We start from the raw sequence: 20405 nt of genomic DNA on the forward strand, positions 1-20405 counted from the left end.
TCTTTTGAGAGCCAAATTTTTTAAACTTAAACTTCTTCTAACGCCACTTCTTCAAAATAGACTCGCCCAGGCTGTGGTATTTTGTGGAAGAGCCACACTCAAGGGGCCAAAGAGCCACATGTGGCTCACAAGCCGCAGTTTGCCGACCACTGGTCTAGGTAATCAGCCCTAAAAATATTCAACTGAAGAAAGAGGATTCCTATCAACTCCTCCCCAAACACTTCACCACTTGCCTTGGTATTGGAAGAGAAAGAGTGGGAATAGAGTGAGGCAGAATGGGTATATATAGGACCCAAGGGCAGACTTGGTCCTGAGAATAAATATCTTTCTTTCTCAGAATACTAAAGGAGTCTTCCTTTCTCTAAGACCAACTATGCCACTCTACTAGGATGTCCCAAAGATGAGTTTTTCCTGGCTCAGCCATAGACAATTCTGCTGACATATATTTAAGAAATATCAGAACTAGAGAGTTGATAAACTCAACAGACTGAAGGCCAAAAACACTCTGTGGGCTCCGAGAACAACAAAAAAAAACTTAGGCTACAGAGATACCCTTAAAACAACTGAACTAAGATATTCTTTTTTGGCCTTTATTACAGCAAAGTCAGATACTAAGTAAAGAACTAATCATTGGCAATATTTATCCTCAAAGGGTATGTCTTTTGTTTAATTTATCCAAAAAAAGTATGCTATAAAATTAAAGCAAAATAAAGTTTATAATCCCACCATGTATGTGAATAGAATTATAAAAAATATGGAATTGGGAGTTTGCATTAATAATAATTTTTCAGAACAAATTTCATAGCTGACTAAAACATAAGAAACATAAAAATGATTGTATAAACCCTGTTTCACTACTTCATAATGGGTGGTAAAAAGTTAATAAGAAAAATAAATAAAACCACCACCCTGGCCAAAGGTTAGAAACAGTTTTTTAAAAAATGGACTTAAATCAATATGGTTTTATTTTTAGATTTTCCTTAAATACACTTTTAAATGACCTATAGTGTTTTGAGACAATAAAAACAAATCTTGAGGATGCAAGCTTATTCCACATGGACAAACATTTTTCCTTACCTGGGACTAGTGTAATTGGTCTAACAGTTTGGCCTTGCTGTACGTTCAGCACAATCCCAACCTGATTCATTGCATTTTGTACAGGCCGAACATTTCTTACAGGAAATCCCTGTATTAAAAAGCAAAATGATCTTTAACATGGAGATCAGCTAACACTGGCAGAGACTGCAGTAAGGCCTACATCCAAAAAAATTCCCACATTCTTACCTAACAGTTCTCTCTCTCTAGAGTTCGAGTTTTTAAATGACTAAGATGGAGAAATTTAGGAATATTGGCAAATTTTTGAGTGACAAAATATCAAAACTGAAGAATAAGCTTTGGTACACATGAGCAAAAATAAAAACCTACTTCCTGTCTTAAGAAAAATCTCAGCTTAAAAAAATTCAACCAAAGATTGGCTCCTAAACTGCTAAAGGCATAGAAGGGGGGGGGGGGGGGGGAAAGACACTAAGAGTATTCAGTGATTCAACAAACAAACAATTGCAAGAAATTGTTCCCAAAGTCCATTTCAAAGGCCATCAATCCCTGGCAAATTTCTAAGAAGAGTTTGTAACTCAGGAAGTCAAAGGAAAAGAGGAGAATTTGTCTTTACATCCCATATTCAGCATTAGGCTTTCAACTTCAATCACATTACATATCAAATAAGTCATCTCTTCCAAAGATCTGCCCGCACTTCACCAATTTCAATAAGACTTCTGAAAGTCAACTTACCCCATTTTAAGAGCAGCCCAAGCAAAGGGCAAGAAGCCTTGAGGGCCATGTGTTAAGGTTTCTGAATCCAGTATTTCCCACTAATTTCTGCCCAGACCTCAAATCACTTAATAGCCTTCTAAGGGGTATGAAGTGGAAATTAACCAGCTGTAAGCTACGTTGGGCTTTTTACAAAAGTCAGCATTAAATTACCAAACAGCAAATGAGAAAGCCAGGTAAAAAAAGAGGACTTAGGACCATTTCTAATGATGCTAAAGACCTAAGGTAGAGCCTCCAAAAGTTCACATGGTCTTTCTCTCCTCTCTACCAGTCCCAGAATTCAGAGTCCTTACTCACCTGAGTAGTGATGAATATTGGTTGTGAGGCCACAGGAGAACTAGTCACATGATTGGCATTCTGCATGACCTGGACAGGCCTCAATACTGGTTGACTAACCATTGTGCCCAGACCTGGGGCTGGATTCTGGGTTAGGATGAGCGGCTGTCCACCTTGTTGGACCAAAGAATTGCCAGCTAAAGTGTAAAAGGGAGGGAAAAATATGAATGTAATAGAAAACAAACCCACATCTTATAACATTGTGATTTAAATAAGAAATGGTGTCCTAGATATCAAAATAGCCAAGACTGTCACTCAGTTCAGGTTTAATGTCACCAAACTCACCAAAAATTTAAGCTTCACCCAAATCTACAACTAACAGAAAAAACAAGTAGATAAGGGAAGTTCACTAACATCTACCTTAATATATCTTAACTAGGGATGTCTCAACGCATTATGACTTCTATATGTCTATCACTTTGACTCATTAAGTGACAACACAATCTCCCCATACCAAATCAGCAAACAAAATAACATATAAGTTTCTTTTTCTTACAAATAAAATAACGTGTTTTTCTTAAAACAAAAAACAAGAACACCATATTTTAACTAGGTAACACCTATTTTGTCAGAATGTAATTTGCTGCTAACCCACTTTGCTTAAAAAAAAAATCTTTATTGTTGAAAGTATTACATATATTCCTCCTTTCCCCCCGTTGATCCCTTCTAGCCCGCCCCTACTACCTAATGTTTTTAAATAAGAGGAATATTCATCAATAAGCATTAACTCAGCAAGTACAGAGACTTTCAAGAATGGCATCTCACCCAGCCGGTGTGGCTCAGGGGTTGAGCATCGACTTATGAACCAAGAGGTCATGCATGGTTCAATTCCCCGATAAGGGCACATGCCCGGGTTGCGGGCTTAATCCTCAATGTGGGGCACGCAGGAGGCAGCCAAACAATGATTCTCTCTCATCGTTGATATTGTGCGCGCTCTCTCTCTCTTCCTCCCTTCCTTCTTCTCTGAAATCAATAAAAATATATTTTTTAAAAAATGGCATCTCTTTCTAGTGAGTCAAATCTCAGAAATGCAAAAGACTTTCTGAACAACCATGGTCTTAGGTATGGAAACACAGAGATTGATAGGCTGCCTTCTTTCGCTTTATGTCATCAAGACTGATAAACAAAAGACCTGGTCAAAAACTAAACAATATTAAGTAAAAATGTTGACTTAATAAGGCAATGATTCATTCATGAATAAATATTAATAAACACATACTAATAAACTGGGCTAATTGTTATTGAAATATTTTATATTCCTTTTCATTTGTGAGAAAAGCAATTTTTAAATGTTTTTAAGTCCTCTATATACTACATTTGGCTAAAAAATTTCTCAATACTATATTTTCTAATTTATAAATATTCTAAAACCACACAGAAAATTTGGGAGAGCCAATATACCTAAATCAAAGATAAAAGCAAAATATTGCCTCAACCTTTTTACCTCAAATCACCAGAATAAGATGGACTCCTCTGAACTGTATAGTCAACGTGGCAAATGAAGTCACTGCAGTTAGCTACAAAGCAAAACCAGCAGAATGGGTATATAGGTGGCTATTAATGGGCCAACAGTGGTTTGTCCCAGTCTGCTTGAAACTGAGAGCCCAGTAGTGGACTAGACCCTGACAGTTACTAGGCCAGCAAAGTAGTGATTATAGAGGTTGACAGATAAAAAATTCCAACAAGTCCTATCTATGATAACTATACTGGCAACTTACTGACTGTATATATTTTAAATTTAAATGTTTGATTATGGGAAAGTTAAAATATATATAAAAATAGAACACTATAATGAATCCCATGTACCATCACTGAGTTTCAATGATTAGCCAATCATGTTTCATCTATACCTTTCACCCACTTACTAGCACCCATATCATTCTGAAACAAGTTCTAGATCATATCATTTCATCACCTGTAAATATTTCAATACTAGTGGCCGGGTGCATGGATTCATGCACACTGAAAGGAAATTAATTAGAAGAAATATTTTAATACCGCTATTCACCCTTTTTCTATAATAGAAGTGTCAGAGTTGAAAGAAAATCAGTGCTTTTCCGTCAGCAACAGACGGAGGAGTCCGCGCAAGCTACCATGGACCATGCGGTTGTTGGTGGCCAGGGTGCAGCGCCCGTGGGCGTGTCACCAAGTTTTTCCAGATGCAACAGAGCCTATGAGTTGAAGATGAATAAAGGTTATGATGAATGTTTTCTGAAAACTTATAACAGGGTGACTAAACCCCCAGGAGCCCTCCTGCATGTAATAAGCACATAGGTAACTGCAAGTGAATGAATGTTCAAGTTCTTAGCTGTGTTGTTTAAAAATTCATTGCCTCAGGTGTGACATATGACATTTTTGGAAGGAAAAACAAAGAACTGATCAAGAAGACATGAATTGAAGCAAATGAAAATAATATTTTATTTAACAGTGATCAATAAAATTATATAGAAAAAAAGAAAATTATTAAAATGTACATGAAAATTATAAATTGATTAATAAATAAACAATAACAAAGACATATGAAAACAACAAAAAGATGATATAAAAACAACAAAAACATGATATAAAAACAACATTGATAAAAACAAAGACTGATAAATTGATTAAACTTATTCTAATATCTCCCTGTATACCACATTAAGAGTAAAAACACTTTCAGAGTGCTTGACTAACTTCCCTTGTGATGAAGTATTTACAACTTTAACATCACATGCTCTTTGAAGTGGAGAGAAAGCACCATATAACTCCATGTCATCGGATAAATTTAGGGATAGGTAAAATTGACATTTAACACCACATGTGTTATATTCCACCACAACTGGGTTCGATAATTGCATCCTCATTTACTTCATTTTCGCTATGAAGGCAGTTCCTACCAGTATTGGTAGTACTTGTCGATGACTGTTCTTCATACATTTTCTGTCGACGACGTCGCTTTCTTTCGGCCTCATAGGAACGTTGTGCCAATAGTTGTTCTTCAGACATATTCTGTCGACGACGCCGGCTTCTTTCGGCTTCAGAGATACGTTGTGCCAGTCGTTCTTCTTCAGACATATTCTGTCGACGAAGTCGCTTTCTTTCAGCCGCAGTGATACGGTGTGCCAATCGTTCTTCTTCAGACATATTCTGTCGACGACGTCGCATTCTTTCAGCATCAAGGATACGCTGTGCCAATCGTTGTTCTTCAGACATATTCTGTCTACGACGCCGGCTTCTTTCAGCTTCAGAGATACGTTGTGGCAGTGGTTGGTATTCAGACATATTCTGTCGAGGAGGACGCGGCTTTCTTTCAGCTTCAGAATGTCAACAAAAACAACCAAATTTACGATCGACAATGACAGATTGAAACACACGCGTGCGAGTGGCGCCAGCGAGAACTTTGAAACAGGAATTTTTAGGGGTGAAAAAGACAGGTTTAGGAAATTTTAGAAGTTAAGGGGACCATGAAAGAAGCACAGAGCTGCAAAGCAGCAGAAGGTATATTTCCACAGAATAGGGGGGCTGAAAAGCTGCAACAGGTACATTTCCATAGAATGAGGGAGCTGGAAACAGCAGAAGGTCTATATTTACAAAACAAAGGGAAGGAAGCCTCTCATTCAGAGAAAGAAGGAGGCCTAAAGGGGACAGGAAAACACTAAGGGAGAAGGGGAGGAAAACCTCACATGTCCCACATGAGGTTCGAACTTTAAACTCAGAAGTTACTACAATAACCAGTCTAAGAAAATAGTGACCAATCAGAAGGGTTATCAAGGCACAGAAAAAGGGAACTCAGTGGGACCCTTTCCCTCTCCCCACGTGGGAGTCTGTGCTGTGAAATTATTTCCCCTTCCCCACGTGGGAATCTGTACTTGTTCTTCAATAAATTTCCATCTTTGCTATACCATCTTCCGTCCGTGGATTCATTCTTCGACTCCGACGGACAAAGAACCTGGGAACCATTCTGCCCAGGGGAATACCACGTGTTTCAGTCCAAAAATCCCGCTTCAGCTTTATATGTATTGCACATGTGCAAGTCAATTTAGCCTTTTACATCTATACTAGAGGCCCCGTGCATGGATTCGTGCACTAGTGGGGTCCCTCAGCCGGGCCTGCGGAGATCGGGCTGAAACCAGCTCTCTGACATCCCCCGTGAGGTCCCGGATTGCGAGAGGGCGATTCTCGGGTGAAGCACCGCGGAATTGGGCTCCCCCGTCTCTGGTTCCGAGTGTGTCACCTGAGAACCACAGCTGCCAAGTCACTGCAGCTCGGCTGCGTTGAGCATCTTCCCTTGGTGGTCAATGTGCATCATAGCTACCAGTCGGAGGGAAGGACCGACACTTGGCCTTTTATATATATAGATAATAACTTTAAAAGATAACTTAAAAAAGAGTGAATATCAACACCATTATCACTCCAAAAAAATATAAGTCTCTGACTATAATTGATAAATATAATTGAAATTTGCTTAGAGTAGATCTTAAATGTTCTCACTCATTCCCCTCCAAAAGATAAATATATGAAGTGATGGATGTGTTAACTAACTAGATAGTGGAAATCCTTTCACAAATGTATGTCTAATCACCATGATGTACATTTTAAATATGTTGCAATTATATTTGTCAATTATACTAAAGTTAAATATATAATACTTAAATATCAAATACCAAGTCAGAATACAAATTGATGATTGTAATTTTTTTAAAGAGTTTGTTTGAATCAGGTTACAAAAGGGTTCACATAAAGTGTAACTGATGGGACATAAGCCTAAGTCTCTTTTAATCCATAGATTCCACATCTATCTCCTTTATGCCTTTCCAATTTATAGTTGAAAAATATTGGCTAAACAAAATCATGTATTTTCTATTTATTATTTTCACTGCTAGGGTTAAAGAAAACAAACTTATTTATTTAAGCCTAAAAATTCGTAAGATAATGACTGAACTCAACATTCCAACTAAATACAGGAAGTAAATGATGGAAATTTTTGCATTTATGTGCAATCAACCAGTATTTGGTTTCTCATAAAATCTGCACAAACTCTACTGCTATAAAGAATGCTGTCCTGGCTGAATAGCCCAGTTGCTCAGAGTGTCCTCTTGATACAACAAGGTTGCCAGTTTGATTCCTGGTCAGGGCACAGACAAGAAGCAATCAGTGAGCCCGGCCAGCATGGCTCAGTGTTGTGCATCGATCTATGAAATAGAAGGTCAATGATTCCCTCTCATCACTGATGTTTCTGTCTCTCTCTCCCTCTCCCTTCCCCTCTCTGAAATCAATAAAAACATATTAAAAAAATAAAAAATATCCTAGGGTGAAGATTAACAAAAAAATCTTTATTTTAATTATATTTTAACTTTTTTTTGCATTTTAATTTCTTTATTGGTTAAGGTATTACATATTTGTCCTCATGCCCCCATTACCTTCCCACCCCCCCCACTGCTGCCCTCACCCCCCTGTTGTCTTTTAACATTTGATCCACATAAAATCTATCATAATAAAAGCATAATATGCTAATTAGACCAGACAGCCGGAAGACCTTCTGGACGACCTTCCAGACAAAGCCGGGGCTGCGAGGGCCGAGCCCCTTGTACGAATTTCGTGCATCGGGCCTCTAGTATTACATATATTTAAGTTATAAATGTTATTTAATGTTACCCAGTTTAGGACTAGAGCATTATAAATACTATTAATGTTCTCCTACTCTTCCAAACCCTGGCTTCCCTCCCACGTATATATAAATGTTTCTTAAAATCAAGAGTCAAGTAAATTCTTCTTTATGAAGAGAGGGCAAGGAAAATAAGAGAAACAGGTAAATTATAAAGGTCAATCAATGCCCTCCAAAGGGACAGTTTTTTAAAATATAATTACTGGAGAAGGTGGCTGTTGATAACTAGGAGCCAGAATGGTTTTAAAACTGGTTTAAAAGGAGGGTGCAGAGTAGGAAAACAAACAATGTTTTAGCTTTCTAAAGAACCTGGTACACTAAGTGAAACAATATTAAATTGCTTAAAAGTTATTCTCCCTTGCTATGTTAACAATGTAATAAGTAGACAATATACGAATATAATTAAACTGAAGGCTAATGGGAACTGGGTTGTTGGGAGGGAATATTTTTTATCCACTCTATTGTGATGTCTAATCTCTACACTTAGGCTACCATTCCAAGAGTATCTGATAAAAAGGGTACAGAAAAAAAAGAAAGACAAATTGGACCTATTAATGTGCACTTATCCATGCATGAACTGTTTTTGGAAGAATACACAGATATATGTAACTGTAGTTTCCAGTCTATACCCATTTTTTAAAACCATGAACTTGGATTATTTTATTTATAATACTAGAGGTTTCTGAAATAAATAAAATCCATTTCTATATGTTGTATATTTATAATTTTGTACACAAACCCTAGGTGGGCTCAGAATGGAGTCCATTCAAGGAGTCAAGGAGACTAGGTTATGAGATGCTGATCAGGGGCCTTGGAACCCTCAGATAAAAGTAAAATTTAGCTAAACTGATGGCTAACAGAACTTTGACAATTATGTAGAGAGAAACCAAGAAAAGCAGTAAAATACAGTGGAAAGGCCACAGGCTTTGAAATCTAGATAATTCAAATCTAGTTTAGCCGAAACCGGTTTGGCTCAGTGGATAGAGCGTCGGCCTGCGGACTGAAGGGTCCCGGGTTCGATTCCGGTCAAGGGCATGTACCTTGGTTGCGGGCACATCCCCAGTGGGAGGTGTGCGGGAGGCAGCTGATCAATGTTTCTCTCTCATTGATGTTTCTAGCTCTCTATCCCTCTCCCTTCCTCTCTGTAAAATATCAATAAAATATATTTAAAAAAAAAAAAAAAATCTAGTTTAGTCACTTACCAACTATTTGACCTTAAGCAAATTATTTAGATCAGCGGTCGCCAACCCGTGGTCCGTGGACCACTGGTGGTCCGTGAGGTCCGAAAGGTTGGCGATCGCTGATTTAGACTATAGGCCTCGGTTTCCTGTAGAAATGAGAGACTTTTCTAGGTAATGGTTCCTCATCTTTATTTGAGGATCCCTAGATATAAGTTGGAAAAAAAAGCAATGGATTTTCCACATGATAAAAATAAATTTTCAGTGCCCAAAGATTGAAAAAATACCTATGGAAATTATAAAGATTTCAGTTCAATAATACTTAAAGTTGGCAATCATATGGGGACAGAGCTACTGGTGGGCATTTTTTTAAAGCCACCAATTAGGGCAATTTGACACTGTCCACCAAATTTGAAATGCCTGACCTAGCAATCTCACTTTATACTGCAGATATGCTTATATAGTGAGTGATATAACGCCTGAGAATGTTCACCAGTCATTGTAATCACAAAAAACTGGAACTGTAATAAGCATTAGGGAAATAAATGGTTATATCCACAAGTAAGAATGCTATATGCACTTCTAATGGAAATATAAACTGACACAACATTTCCAACCCAGAAAAAAGAATTGACCAAAATCCTTAAAATTGTGATCTTTGACACTTAGTTCTGTATTCTGAGAACTAAGATGTGAGAATATAAAGACAGAGATGTTCACAATAGCTCTTTAAAAGAACAATATATCCTCTTACAACCTATTGTTAATGAAAGTTAACCAAGCAAAGGGAAATAGTCTTCAAAAATATGTCAGATAAGTATTTAGTAAAATGAGAAGACATTTATTACATATTGAAGAAAAAAAAAGCAGACAAAGAGTAATATAGAGTCTGTATGTTCCATTTTTGTAAAAAAGTAAATCACTACATATAGCATATGGAAGTATACAAAAAGTACATATATATATACAGAAAAAGAGTTACAAATTGTCATACCCAGAAAGTGGGATTATAGTTTTAAATTTTTTCTTCCCTTTTTTTTCAGCCTATTTTTTCTATAATCACATATTATTCTTATATGAATAAAGCTATTTTATTTTTAAATAAAATAAGAATAAAATCCTTGCATATTAGCATAACCAATAGATACGGACATTAGGGTGGTGGGGGCTTGTCCTGGGGGGGTGGGAGTGACCAGGGAGGGGTCAATGGGGGGAAAAAGAAGACATATGTAATACTTTAAACAATAAAAAATAAAAAGAATAAAGTCCTTTGCAGCAATGCAATGATTCTATGAAGATGCTTATTCTAGTTTTTAATCTTGAGCTATAACTTGCCAATAACTCATCTTCAGAGTGTAGAAATAGTTATCAGAAATGAAATAAAAACCAACACTATATAGTCTCTCTAGTTAATAAATATACTAAAAACACTACTCTTTCACCTTCCAGTAGACAACAGCCCTATCCTATTTTCCATACCCAGGACCCAATAACCAAATGAATCTACCAGAGAAAAAGACAAAACAAATCTACTCTGGGAGGATTCTTAACAAACTAGTGGGACTCTTCTCATTAAAAAACAACAACAAACAATCAAACCATAGCAACAACAAAAACTCAACCCAGATCTTTTCAACAGTTACAAATTTGGAGTTTACATTTTCTCTCCTAGAAATTTTTAGCAGCAAGAATCCGCTGCACTCAACTTGAAGCACCATCATCAATTCAGCACTAACTCAGAAGGAACAGCACCACCTACTGAATCACTTGCCCAACAGAAAATCATTACTAAATTCACTCTCCAACTACTAACACCACATCAGTACCTAAAGCTAAACAGGTAGAGCTAGCTGTTCCTAAGACTTTTTAAATTCTCTCTTCCCTCTAACCCCGGAAGAATTTCCCAATAATTCCACTTACCATTGTTGTTGGCAATTAATGTGACAAGAGTCTTCTTTGTACTGTCGCTGTTCTGTGCCCCGCTGCTACTGACAGTGGTGGATGTAGAGAGGTGCCCAGCAACAGAAGCATGGGCAGAGATGGGCACTGGAGCTGAGACTGGCTGCTGGCTCACAGAAACTGTGGAGAAGGGGAGGCACAGTCACTTGAAGGCAGGGACAGTTGACACTAAAGGATACTGTTCTAATCTTCCCCTTTCATCTTATCGCAGGAGTCTATGCCCAAAAGTTTTCCTGCATTATTTGTAAATCCAACTGTTGATCTATTTCTCCTCCTATGTGTCCCTCACTCCACCAATTAGACACAATGCCACCTTTTCTGTGTCTCATTTCCTAATTGATGAAGTTGTAAAAAAGTCAGAAGCTCACTGAACCGGGATTTTAATGTGTTGCTTATACAGGTCAAGCAAAACCTCTAGGACACAAAGCTTTATTAGCACCACAACCAGTATTCATAACCATGCATAGTAAGTCAGCCACAAAATGCTAAACTGTGTCCTGTTTCAGCACAAATCAATGCTATCTTCAGCTCCCAAGGCAAGGAAGATAAAAATAAAGAGAGCAACAGGCACAATTTGGCAGAGGAGGTGCGGGGAGGACTACCACCCACTTTCTGAATTCAGGGCTAAAACTTGACCCTGCAACATCACCTTTTTGAAAGGGAAGCTAATAAGCCTAAGTTTGTAAACTGTCCTTGAAGGCAGATACAAAGCAAATTCTACTCAGCTCACAAGTGAAACTAAATTCAAGTAAAAGAAAAAAAAAAAGCCAAGACTATGTGAACTTGTTTTTGGACTGCATGCATAAAGGGGCACTGACATACATCATTAACTTTGCATTCTTGTTTATACATCATTTGGTATGAGGATTGCTAGATGTTTGGTAAATATTGGTTAATACAACTCTCAATGTTTTTAATGAATTAAATACAGTGTGTCTAACTTTATGTATGAGGAAACGGAGGCACATACAAATTAGACACTGGAAAATAAAGGTAGCACCAGTGCCACAAGGAAGCGTCCCTGGATTATTAAAGTCCTTCCCTACCTCACACTTTCTTAACAAAAATGTCCTTCAATTAAGACAACTTAATGTAAGATCAAAGCGTTTTTGTTACCTGTAGTAGTTTTATCCACTGAATTATAATCTTCAACTACAGAATCCTCAATGACATCACTGATTTTCTGCCATGGCTCCAGCTCCTCCTCCTCACATTCCATAAACAGGTCGGTGTCCGCCATGCTACAAAAAAACAAAAAAATCAAAAATCAAATAAGATATTGACCCCAGGATGGAAAAAAAGTGTTTTATACAAAACACTGAATCTGACTGTTGAATCCATTGATAACCTATCCCCTTGTACTACTCTCTACCATGTCCTCTAACCTCCCCTATTTCCAAGGGTCCAAAATTATTATACATTAAATACTATTTTATTACTGAGCCTTTTTGCAACCTCTTATATTTTGCACCCAAGATGAGAATTTCATTTGTCTCACACTAGTCCCAGCCCTACTACTGTTTAGTACTCCCCCATAGTTTTGAAGTCAGCTACGTGCTTCATTTTAATTTTCTTTTTTTGTAAATATATTTTTATAGAAGATTCCAGGGAGGAAGAGAGAGGGAGAGATAGAAACATCAATGATGAGAGAATCATTGGTCGGCTGCCTCCTACACATGCCCTATTGGGGATTGAGCCCACAATCCGGGCATGTGCCCTGACTAGGATTTGAACTGTGACCTCCTGGTTCATAGGTCGACACTCAACCACTGAGCCACACAGGCCAGGCATCAGCTATGTGCTTCTTTTAAAAACAAAGTCTACTAGTACATCTTTGCAATATAAACAAAGAGCTATTGCTATTCTGCCCTCCAATATTAGCTGACTAAAGGTCAATTTCTTTGACTTGGAATGGGAGTAGCATTACTGCTCAATGTTCAAACAAAGCCTTTAATGCAAAGGTTCTCAAGCCCTTAGTATCTCAGTAAAATTTTCACACCACCAAGCCAAAAATAAAACAAAGCAAAACCACCAACCTGAGTTAAGTAGTGAGGTCCATACAGTATGATAGCATTAGTCTGTGAGATGCCCAACTAGATGGCATGGTTCTCTTGAAATTTTAAAAAATCCAGGCAATGCCTCAGTGAGTTAACTAGCTACAGCCAAGTGCCCAGTTTTAATGGGTTAAGTGCTTATTAATTTGCTTCTAAGTAGTCTAATATTCTTTTTAATTATTTGTTTCCCCAAAACCACAAAGGGGAGAAGGAATGAGCAAGAAAAGAAAAAGATCTAAGATACCAACTTAAATTTTCTTAGTTTCATATTTAATTTACATATATTAAAGACAATGCTAGCCATAAATTGAATTAAAAAGAAACCAAGTCCATATCAGTCATTCTTTGAGCCAAGACTATACACAGCTGTATTTTCCAGTCTAATTCCACTGAAAAAGGTAACACTCTAAACTTGCCTCCCTAACTACTTTTGTTTTGTTAATCCTCACCTCAGGATATTTTTTTCCACTGATTTTTAGAGAGTGTAGGGAGGTGCGGGGGGGGGGGGGGGAGAGAGAGAATGCGACAGAGACACATCGATTGGTTGCCTTCCGAATGCATCCCCTGCAACCCAGGTTTGTGCCCTTGACCAGGAATTAAACCTGGCACACCCTTCAGTGCACAGGCTGGTGCTCTGATCACTGGGCACACTAGCTATGGCCCCAACTACAGTACTTAATTTTATACATTGTTCATTGCTGTATAACTTTCTGAGAGCCACAGGCAATAGATGATTAATGCATAAATATCAAACCCAGAAGAATACATATATATGTGGAAAACCTCTATAGATGGTTTTAAAGAATCTTCTTTCATGCCCTAACCCAGTGGTCAGCAAACTCATTAGTCAACAGAGCAGCGAGCCGCATGTGGCTCGCGAGCCGCAGTTTGCCAACCACTGCCCTAACCGGTTTGGCTCAGTGGCTAGAGCAGGGGTGGGCAAACTTTTTGACTCGAGGGCCACAATGGGTTCTTAAACTGGACCAGAGGGCCGGAACAAAAGCATGGATGGAGTGTTTGTGTGAACTAATATAAATTCAAAGTAAAGGAGCAGAGGGGAGAGCAAGAGAACCCTCTGCTCTTTCGGCTCCGCAGGCCGGATAGAACAGCCGAATGGGCCGGATCCGGCCCGGGGGCCGTAGTTTGCCCACGGCTGGGCTAGAGCATCGGCCTGCAGACTTAAGGGTCCCAGGTTCGATTCCCGTCAAGGGCATGTACCTTGGTTGCAGGCACATCCCTAGGAGGGGGTGTGCAGGAGGCAGCTGACCGATGTTTCTCATCAATGTTTCAAACTCTCTATCCCTCTCCCTTTCCGCCCTGTAAAAAAATCAATAAATGTATATTTTTTAAAAATCTTCTTTCAGCTCTGACCAGCTGCAAGCAAACTCTCCATACATATGCTGAGCAATCTATAGAAAATTTTCCTTCAAAATAAATAGAGCTATCTGACCTACACTCTTATCTCAGAACATGATCATTACTTTCATTTCACCATCTCTAGCTCAGAGTACAAAAATTTAACTTCGTTGGAAAGATGGGCCATGTTACAATAGATATCAACCTAAATACTTCAGTCAAACTTTAAAAATGAAAAATGCAAATTTAGCATCCTTCATTATAAAAAAGAAATCTTCATTAATATGATGAAATGCTGTATTTATTATATCCACCAAGATGCTGAAGAAAGAAACATCATCATTCTCTTTGGTCTTTCAAGTGATCCATGGTATATAGTCACCTTTCGACTATTTTTGACCAAAGACAGGAATTACTATATATGTGGTACTAAAATGTATGGATCTTCCCAAACTATCATTCTACTCATGTTTAGCCTCTTTCCACACCAAACCTTTAACTTAATTTTACACACACACATACACACACACATACACACACTCTCCTGGACATTTTTTCTTTAAAAAAATGTATATATACATACATACATATTTTTTTTTTTTTAATTTCAGAGAGGAAGGGAGAGAAATAGAAACAATGATGAGAATCACTGACTGGCTGCCTCATGCATGCCCTCCACTGGGGATTGAGCCCGTAACCCGGCTATGTGCCCTGGAATTGAACCGTGACCTCCTGGTTTATAGGTCCCACTGAGCCAGGCTGGCCGTCTAAAGCAAGCATGTTTTGCCCTAACCGGTTTGGCTCAGTGGATAGAGCGTCGGCATGCGGACTCTGGGGTCCCAGGTTCGATTTCGGTCGGGGGCATGTGCCTTGGTTGTGGGAACATCCCCAGTGGGGGGCGTGCAGGAGGCGGCTGATCGATGTTTCTTTCTCTTCAATGTTTCTAACTCTTTATCCCTCTCCCTTCCTCTCTGTAAAAAATCAATAAAATATATTTAAAGCAAGCATGTTTTAAAACCTTTATTGTAGAAAGTATTACATACGTCAAAAGCAAGAATTTAAATGTAACCTCCGATTTATAGGAAATACAGCAATAGAGGAATAAGTAGCACCACAAAGAAATAATGAGATAAATCCAGAAAGCTGAGACCTTCTATAAGGAAATAATCAGACAAATGCAGAATATGAAATATTATATATGACATGGTCTCCTTTAAAATGTCAATATACACACACACAGTGAGAAGACCAAAGTTGATGAAAAGAAACTAGACATAAATGCAACACGTGAGTCTTTACTGGATTCTGGTTCATAAAAGAACTATAAGTAACATTTTGAGACAAAAGGAGCAGCTGAGTATAGAATACACGCATGCCTTGTTTTATGGTGCTTCACAGATAACTGCATTTTCTACAAGTAGAAGGTGTATGGCAACCCTGTGTTGAGCAAGTCTATCGGCGCCATTTTCCTAACAGTCTCAGATGATGGTTAGCACTTTTCAGCCATGAAGTATTTTTAATTAAGGTCTGCACATTGTGTTTTCAGACATAATGCTATTGTACTGTTTATAACAGATTTCAGCATATTGTAAACATAACTTTTATATGCACCGAGAAACCAAAAAAATGGTGTGACTTGCTTTATCGCGATAGTCTGGAACCAAACCCACATTATCTCCAAGGTATTCCTGAAGTTACTAGATGCCATTTGGGAATTTTTTAGAAAGGATAATGATATTAGCATTATGTAGCAGATATATTAAATATTTAATGTAAGTGTTATGGCTGTGACTTTCAACTGGTTCAGCAAATATACAGATATTTTGGCATTTTTAAAGAGACATCAAATATGCCAATATGTTAAAAGTTGTTGCATCTTGACCCTGGCTGGGAAGCTCAGTAGGTTAGAACATAGTCCGATATGGCAAAATTGTGGGTTTGGTCCCAGCGGTTTGGCTCAGTGGATAGAGCCTTAGCCTGTGGATCAGACTGTGGACTGAAGACTCTTAGGTTTGGTTCCCAGTCAAGGGCAAGTACCTCGATTGCAGGCTCAATCCTTGCCCTGGTAGGGGCATGTATGGGAGGTAGCCAATCGATGTTTCTCTCCCCCCCCCCCCACCCTCACCCCTGCATTCCCTTCCCTTCCTCTCTCTCTTAAAAAACAATTGTGGGTTTGATCATCCCCAGCAGAGCACATACAAGAAACAACTAATGGATGTTTAAATAAGTGAAACAACAAATCAATGTTTCTGCCAAAACCGGTTTGGCTCAGTGGATAGAGCGTCGGCCTGCAGACTCAAGGGTCCCGGGTTCGATTCCGGTCAAGGGCATGTGCATTGGTTGGGGGCACATCCCTGGTGGGAGGTGTGCAGGAGGCAGCTGATCGATGTTTCTTTCTCATCGATGTTTCTAGCTCTCTATCCCTCTCCCTTCCTCTCTGTAAAATATCAATAAATTTTTAAAAAAATTTAAAAAAACAACAAATCAATGTTTCTCTCATAAAAACACACATCAATAAATAAAAAATATTTTTTAATGTTAGGTAGTGTAGGTACTCCTTATAGTATTTTTACCTTTTGTACATACATGGAATTTTATTAGTAAAAAGCTGAGGGATCAGATAAAAAGGTCTGTGAATTTAATGTATAATACGGTGACTATAGTTGATAACACTGTACTACATATCTGAAATTTGCTAAGTGAGTAGAACTTAAAATGTTCTCACCAAAATAAGTAAATAAGTAAATAAATAAGTGAGGTGATGGACATATTAATTGACTAGATAGGGGGGATCCTTTCACAATGTATATCAAATCACCATGATGTATATTTCAAATATCTTAAAATTTTTTATCAACTGTACCTCAGAAATGGAAAAAAAAAAAAAAAAGCTGGGGAGAAAAACTACCTAACTCATATTTTGGTTGTGATATTTTATACTACAACTAGAGGCCCAGTGCATGAAAATTCATGCACTGGAGAGGGGGTCCCTCAGCGCGGCCTGTCCCCTCTCACAGTCCAGGAGACCTCAGGGGCAGGAGGCGACCCAGCGATCAGGGGAAGGCGATGCCCCATCACACCTCTGCTGCTGCCACTGCCAGCAGCACAAGCCTCGGCTGGCCCTGGGCAGCTGGGCAGCCACCATCCAAGGCTTGCCTGTGCCTTGCCCAGCCTTGCTGCATGCCTGCCGCCCTGGTGGGGCTGAGGGGACTGGGCACCACCATCTTTGAGGGCAGGGCAGTCAATTAGCATATTCCCTCCTTATTGTCTGTGGGCGCTGCCATCTTTGAGGGCGGGACAGTCAATTACCATATTCCCCCCTTATCGGCTGTGGCCACAGTCATCTTTGCAACTGCGTGAGGGTCAATTAGCATATTCCTCTCTTTATTAGATAGGATAGTCTGTCATCTTTTTGCCATTTACTAAGTCAAACTGGTAGCTTTGTTGGTTGAATTTTCTGTTAACCTGTTCTTATTTCTAGAAGCAATTCTCATACAGATTGCATGCACATTTCTTAAGATATAGCACAATAATCAATATTTGAAAAAAAAATTAATCTAAGGTTTGTCAGAGGTAGTCTAAAATGAGATGAACATTGCCATGTTCCATTAACCCAATTCATTATTCCCCATCTTTTTTGTTGCTGTTAATCATCACCCAAGGATATTTTTCCATTGATTCTTAGAATAGAAAGCAGAGGGAGAGACAGAGGGAGAGAAACATCGATGTGAGAAAGACACATCGATTGGTTGCCTCCAGCATGTGCCCTGACCAGGGCTGGGAATTTAGCCTGCAAATGAGGTACATGCCCTTGACTGGAATCATACCCACAACCCTTTATCCCAACACTCTATCCACTGAGCCAAACCGGCCAGGGCCATTCATTATTCGACATCTTGGTAACATATATGGTTTCTGTATTTTATAGTAACAACTAGGGGCCTGGTGCACAGATTCGTGCACATTGAAAGGAAATTAATTAGAAGAAATTTTAGAGGCCAGGGAGGGACTGCGGGAGGTTGGCTCCAGGGCATGCCTGGCCTGTCTCGCCCAGTCCCAATCGGCCAGACCCCAGCAGCAAGCTAACCTACTGGCTGGAGTGTCTGCTCCCTGGGGTTCAGCGTGCATCATAGAAACTGGTTGAATAGTTGGACAATTAGCATATTAGGCTTTTATATATAGAGACTAGAGCCCAGGTGCACGAAATCCATGCACGGGTGGGGTCCCTAGGCCTGGCCGGTAATCAGGGCCAATCAGGTTCCCCGCCTCCTCCTTCCCTAGCTGCCTGCATCCACCGCCACCCACCCCCGGTTCCCCGTCCAAACACAGGGGCCCGGCCCTGATTGGGCAATCAGGGCCTGCCAGCCAGGGGAGGGACCAGGAGGTTGGCTGGCAGGCCCCACTGGCAATCAGGGCCTGCAGGCAGCTCCTGTGCTGAGCGTCTGCCCCCTGGTGGTCAGTGCGTGTCATAGCGACCGGTCATTCCATTGTAATGGTCGCTTAGCTTATATATAGAGATTGTACTAGCAACATGAATTTTGTGCACTAGATAAGCTTTACTCAATACCACAGCTCACACAAGACTATTAGCAATTCCTGCAGTCTTTTAACACATTAAGCGCCATGTCAGTCACCGGTGACTGACACTATACTTTCCATCTGGACCACGTCAGTTTCCAGCCGCCAGCATATACGTGAAATCGGATATTGTGGGCTAAACAGAAAGGAAGACAAAACAGGCTTGGCGCTTAACATGTTAAGTATTTGGCATTCATCCTTCCATCCATAATGTGGGTTTACCAGGTTCAGACCTTTCTAGGGAGGAGTGAATTGTCTTAAATGCTGGCATATATGGTAGTCTATTTTATATTCAGGTCCTATATAATCAACTAATCAGTAAAAGCCTATATAATTGGGAAGACAAGGTACAAAGAGCCTCTTTATACATGAAGTTATTTAAAAGCAGCAAAAAGAATCCTGCAGATATACCTACCAGTCTACTTTTGAGGTATTTAATGGGCAGCAAATGTTTATCTTATCTTCATCTCAAATAAGATTAGGAAAACATCTGTTTTCTACCATAGCTCCCCAGACAGATTTGGTTCTGAAACTTTGAATTCCTTTAATTTGTCTGTTTCTTTCATATCTGTAAAGTCAATCCCAGGAACAAAGAATTCAGAATCTAAATTTTTAATTCACTGCTAGTACATAATAGCTCATAAATCAATATACAAAGAACACTTGGAACAGGAAAAATGTTTTAATAAACAAAAAAATTAAGAACATCACTCTCTTCCTGTAGGGTGAGAAATAAACAAGTTACCTCAATTTGGAGCTTTAAAAAGGATTCACTACAGAAAACCTACAGGGCTGACTCCTTAATATGGCTATAAAATGAATTATTGTTAAACCTGTAATAAGCTTTTATTTATCCAATCCTTTGCATAGCCCATTTTATCCCTCAAAGGATCTGTTATGTGTAGTATTCACAATGGATTCTTAAATAGTTTTAATAATCTGTCTACTATTCCCAAACACAAAATGCTTTCCACTTTTCTGACAACAAATCTATCAATAAGCACCCAAATATTAAGTTATATGCTGTTTACTAAAACAACTAAAGTAAGCAATAAGTTCCCTATTTTCAAAGGGTTTAATATTCAGGAGTCCCTCTCCCAATAAAAGTTTTTCTTCACGGACAGTTGTATGTGGTCTAAATTCCATTTTTAGTCCCTCAACTGCATTTAACTCTGTTAAAACTAGCAAAACATTAGTCTATTTCCCTCCCCCTCTCCTCCCCAGAGTTACATGTAAAAATATTTTTGTGGCTATGCCTTAATATCACAAACCAGAATGCCAAAGAATCTATCAAAGTCGTACCATATTAATATGACAAGCACCAACCAGCTCCAGGGTTTGTAATTTAAATCAGAGGTCTCCACCTTCAACAAAAACATATATGGAGAATAAAGACACAACATCGTCTGGAAATATGTTTTATTTTACTGTGACACAGCCAGGTATTATGCACTTTACATTCATTATCTCTGT

The 20405-nt window shown here is 38.9% G+C and overlaps 1 protein-coding gene across 4 annotated transcripts in view; it reads right to left on the reverse strand.

Moving 5' to 3' along the window:
- Nucleotides 1-20405, reverse strand: part of POGZ (pogo transposable element derived with ZNF domain) — a 40905-nt gene that overhangs the window by 17373 nt on the left and 3127 nt on the right. For all 4 annotated transcript variants that reach the window (XM_080649183.1, XM_080649182.1, XM_080649180.1 and 1 more), the window contains exons 2-5: nucleotides 12061-12185; nucleotides 10906-11064; nucleotides 2125-2300; nucleotides 1078-1186 (exon numbers count right to left, since the gene is read on the reverse strand). In XM_080649183.1, coding sequence (XP_080505309.1) covers nucleotides 1078-1186; nucleotides 2125-2300; nucleotides 10906-11064; nucleotides 12061-12184 — 568 coding nt within the window. In that variant the 5' untranslated portion in view covers nucleotide 12185. The remainder of the gene's footprint in view (nucleotides 1-1077; nucleotides 1187-2124; nucleotides 2301-10905; nucleotides 11065-12060; nucleotides 12186-20405) is intronic.

This window comes from Plecotus auritus (assembly GCF_963455305.1).
Source record: "Plecotus auritus genome assembly, chromosome: 12".
Classification (NCBI taxonomy): domain Eukaryota; kingdom Metazoa; phylum Chordata; class Mammalia; order Chiroptera; family Vespertilionidae; genus Plecotus; species Plecotus auritus.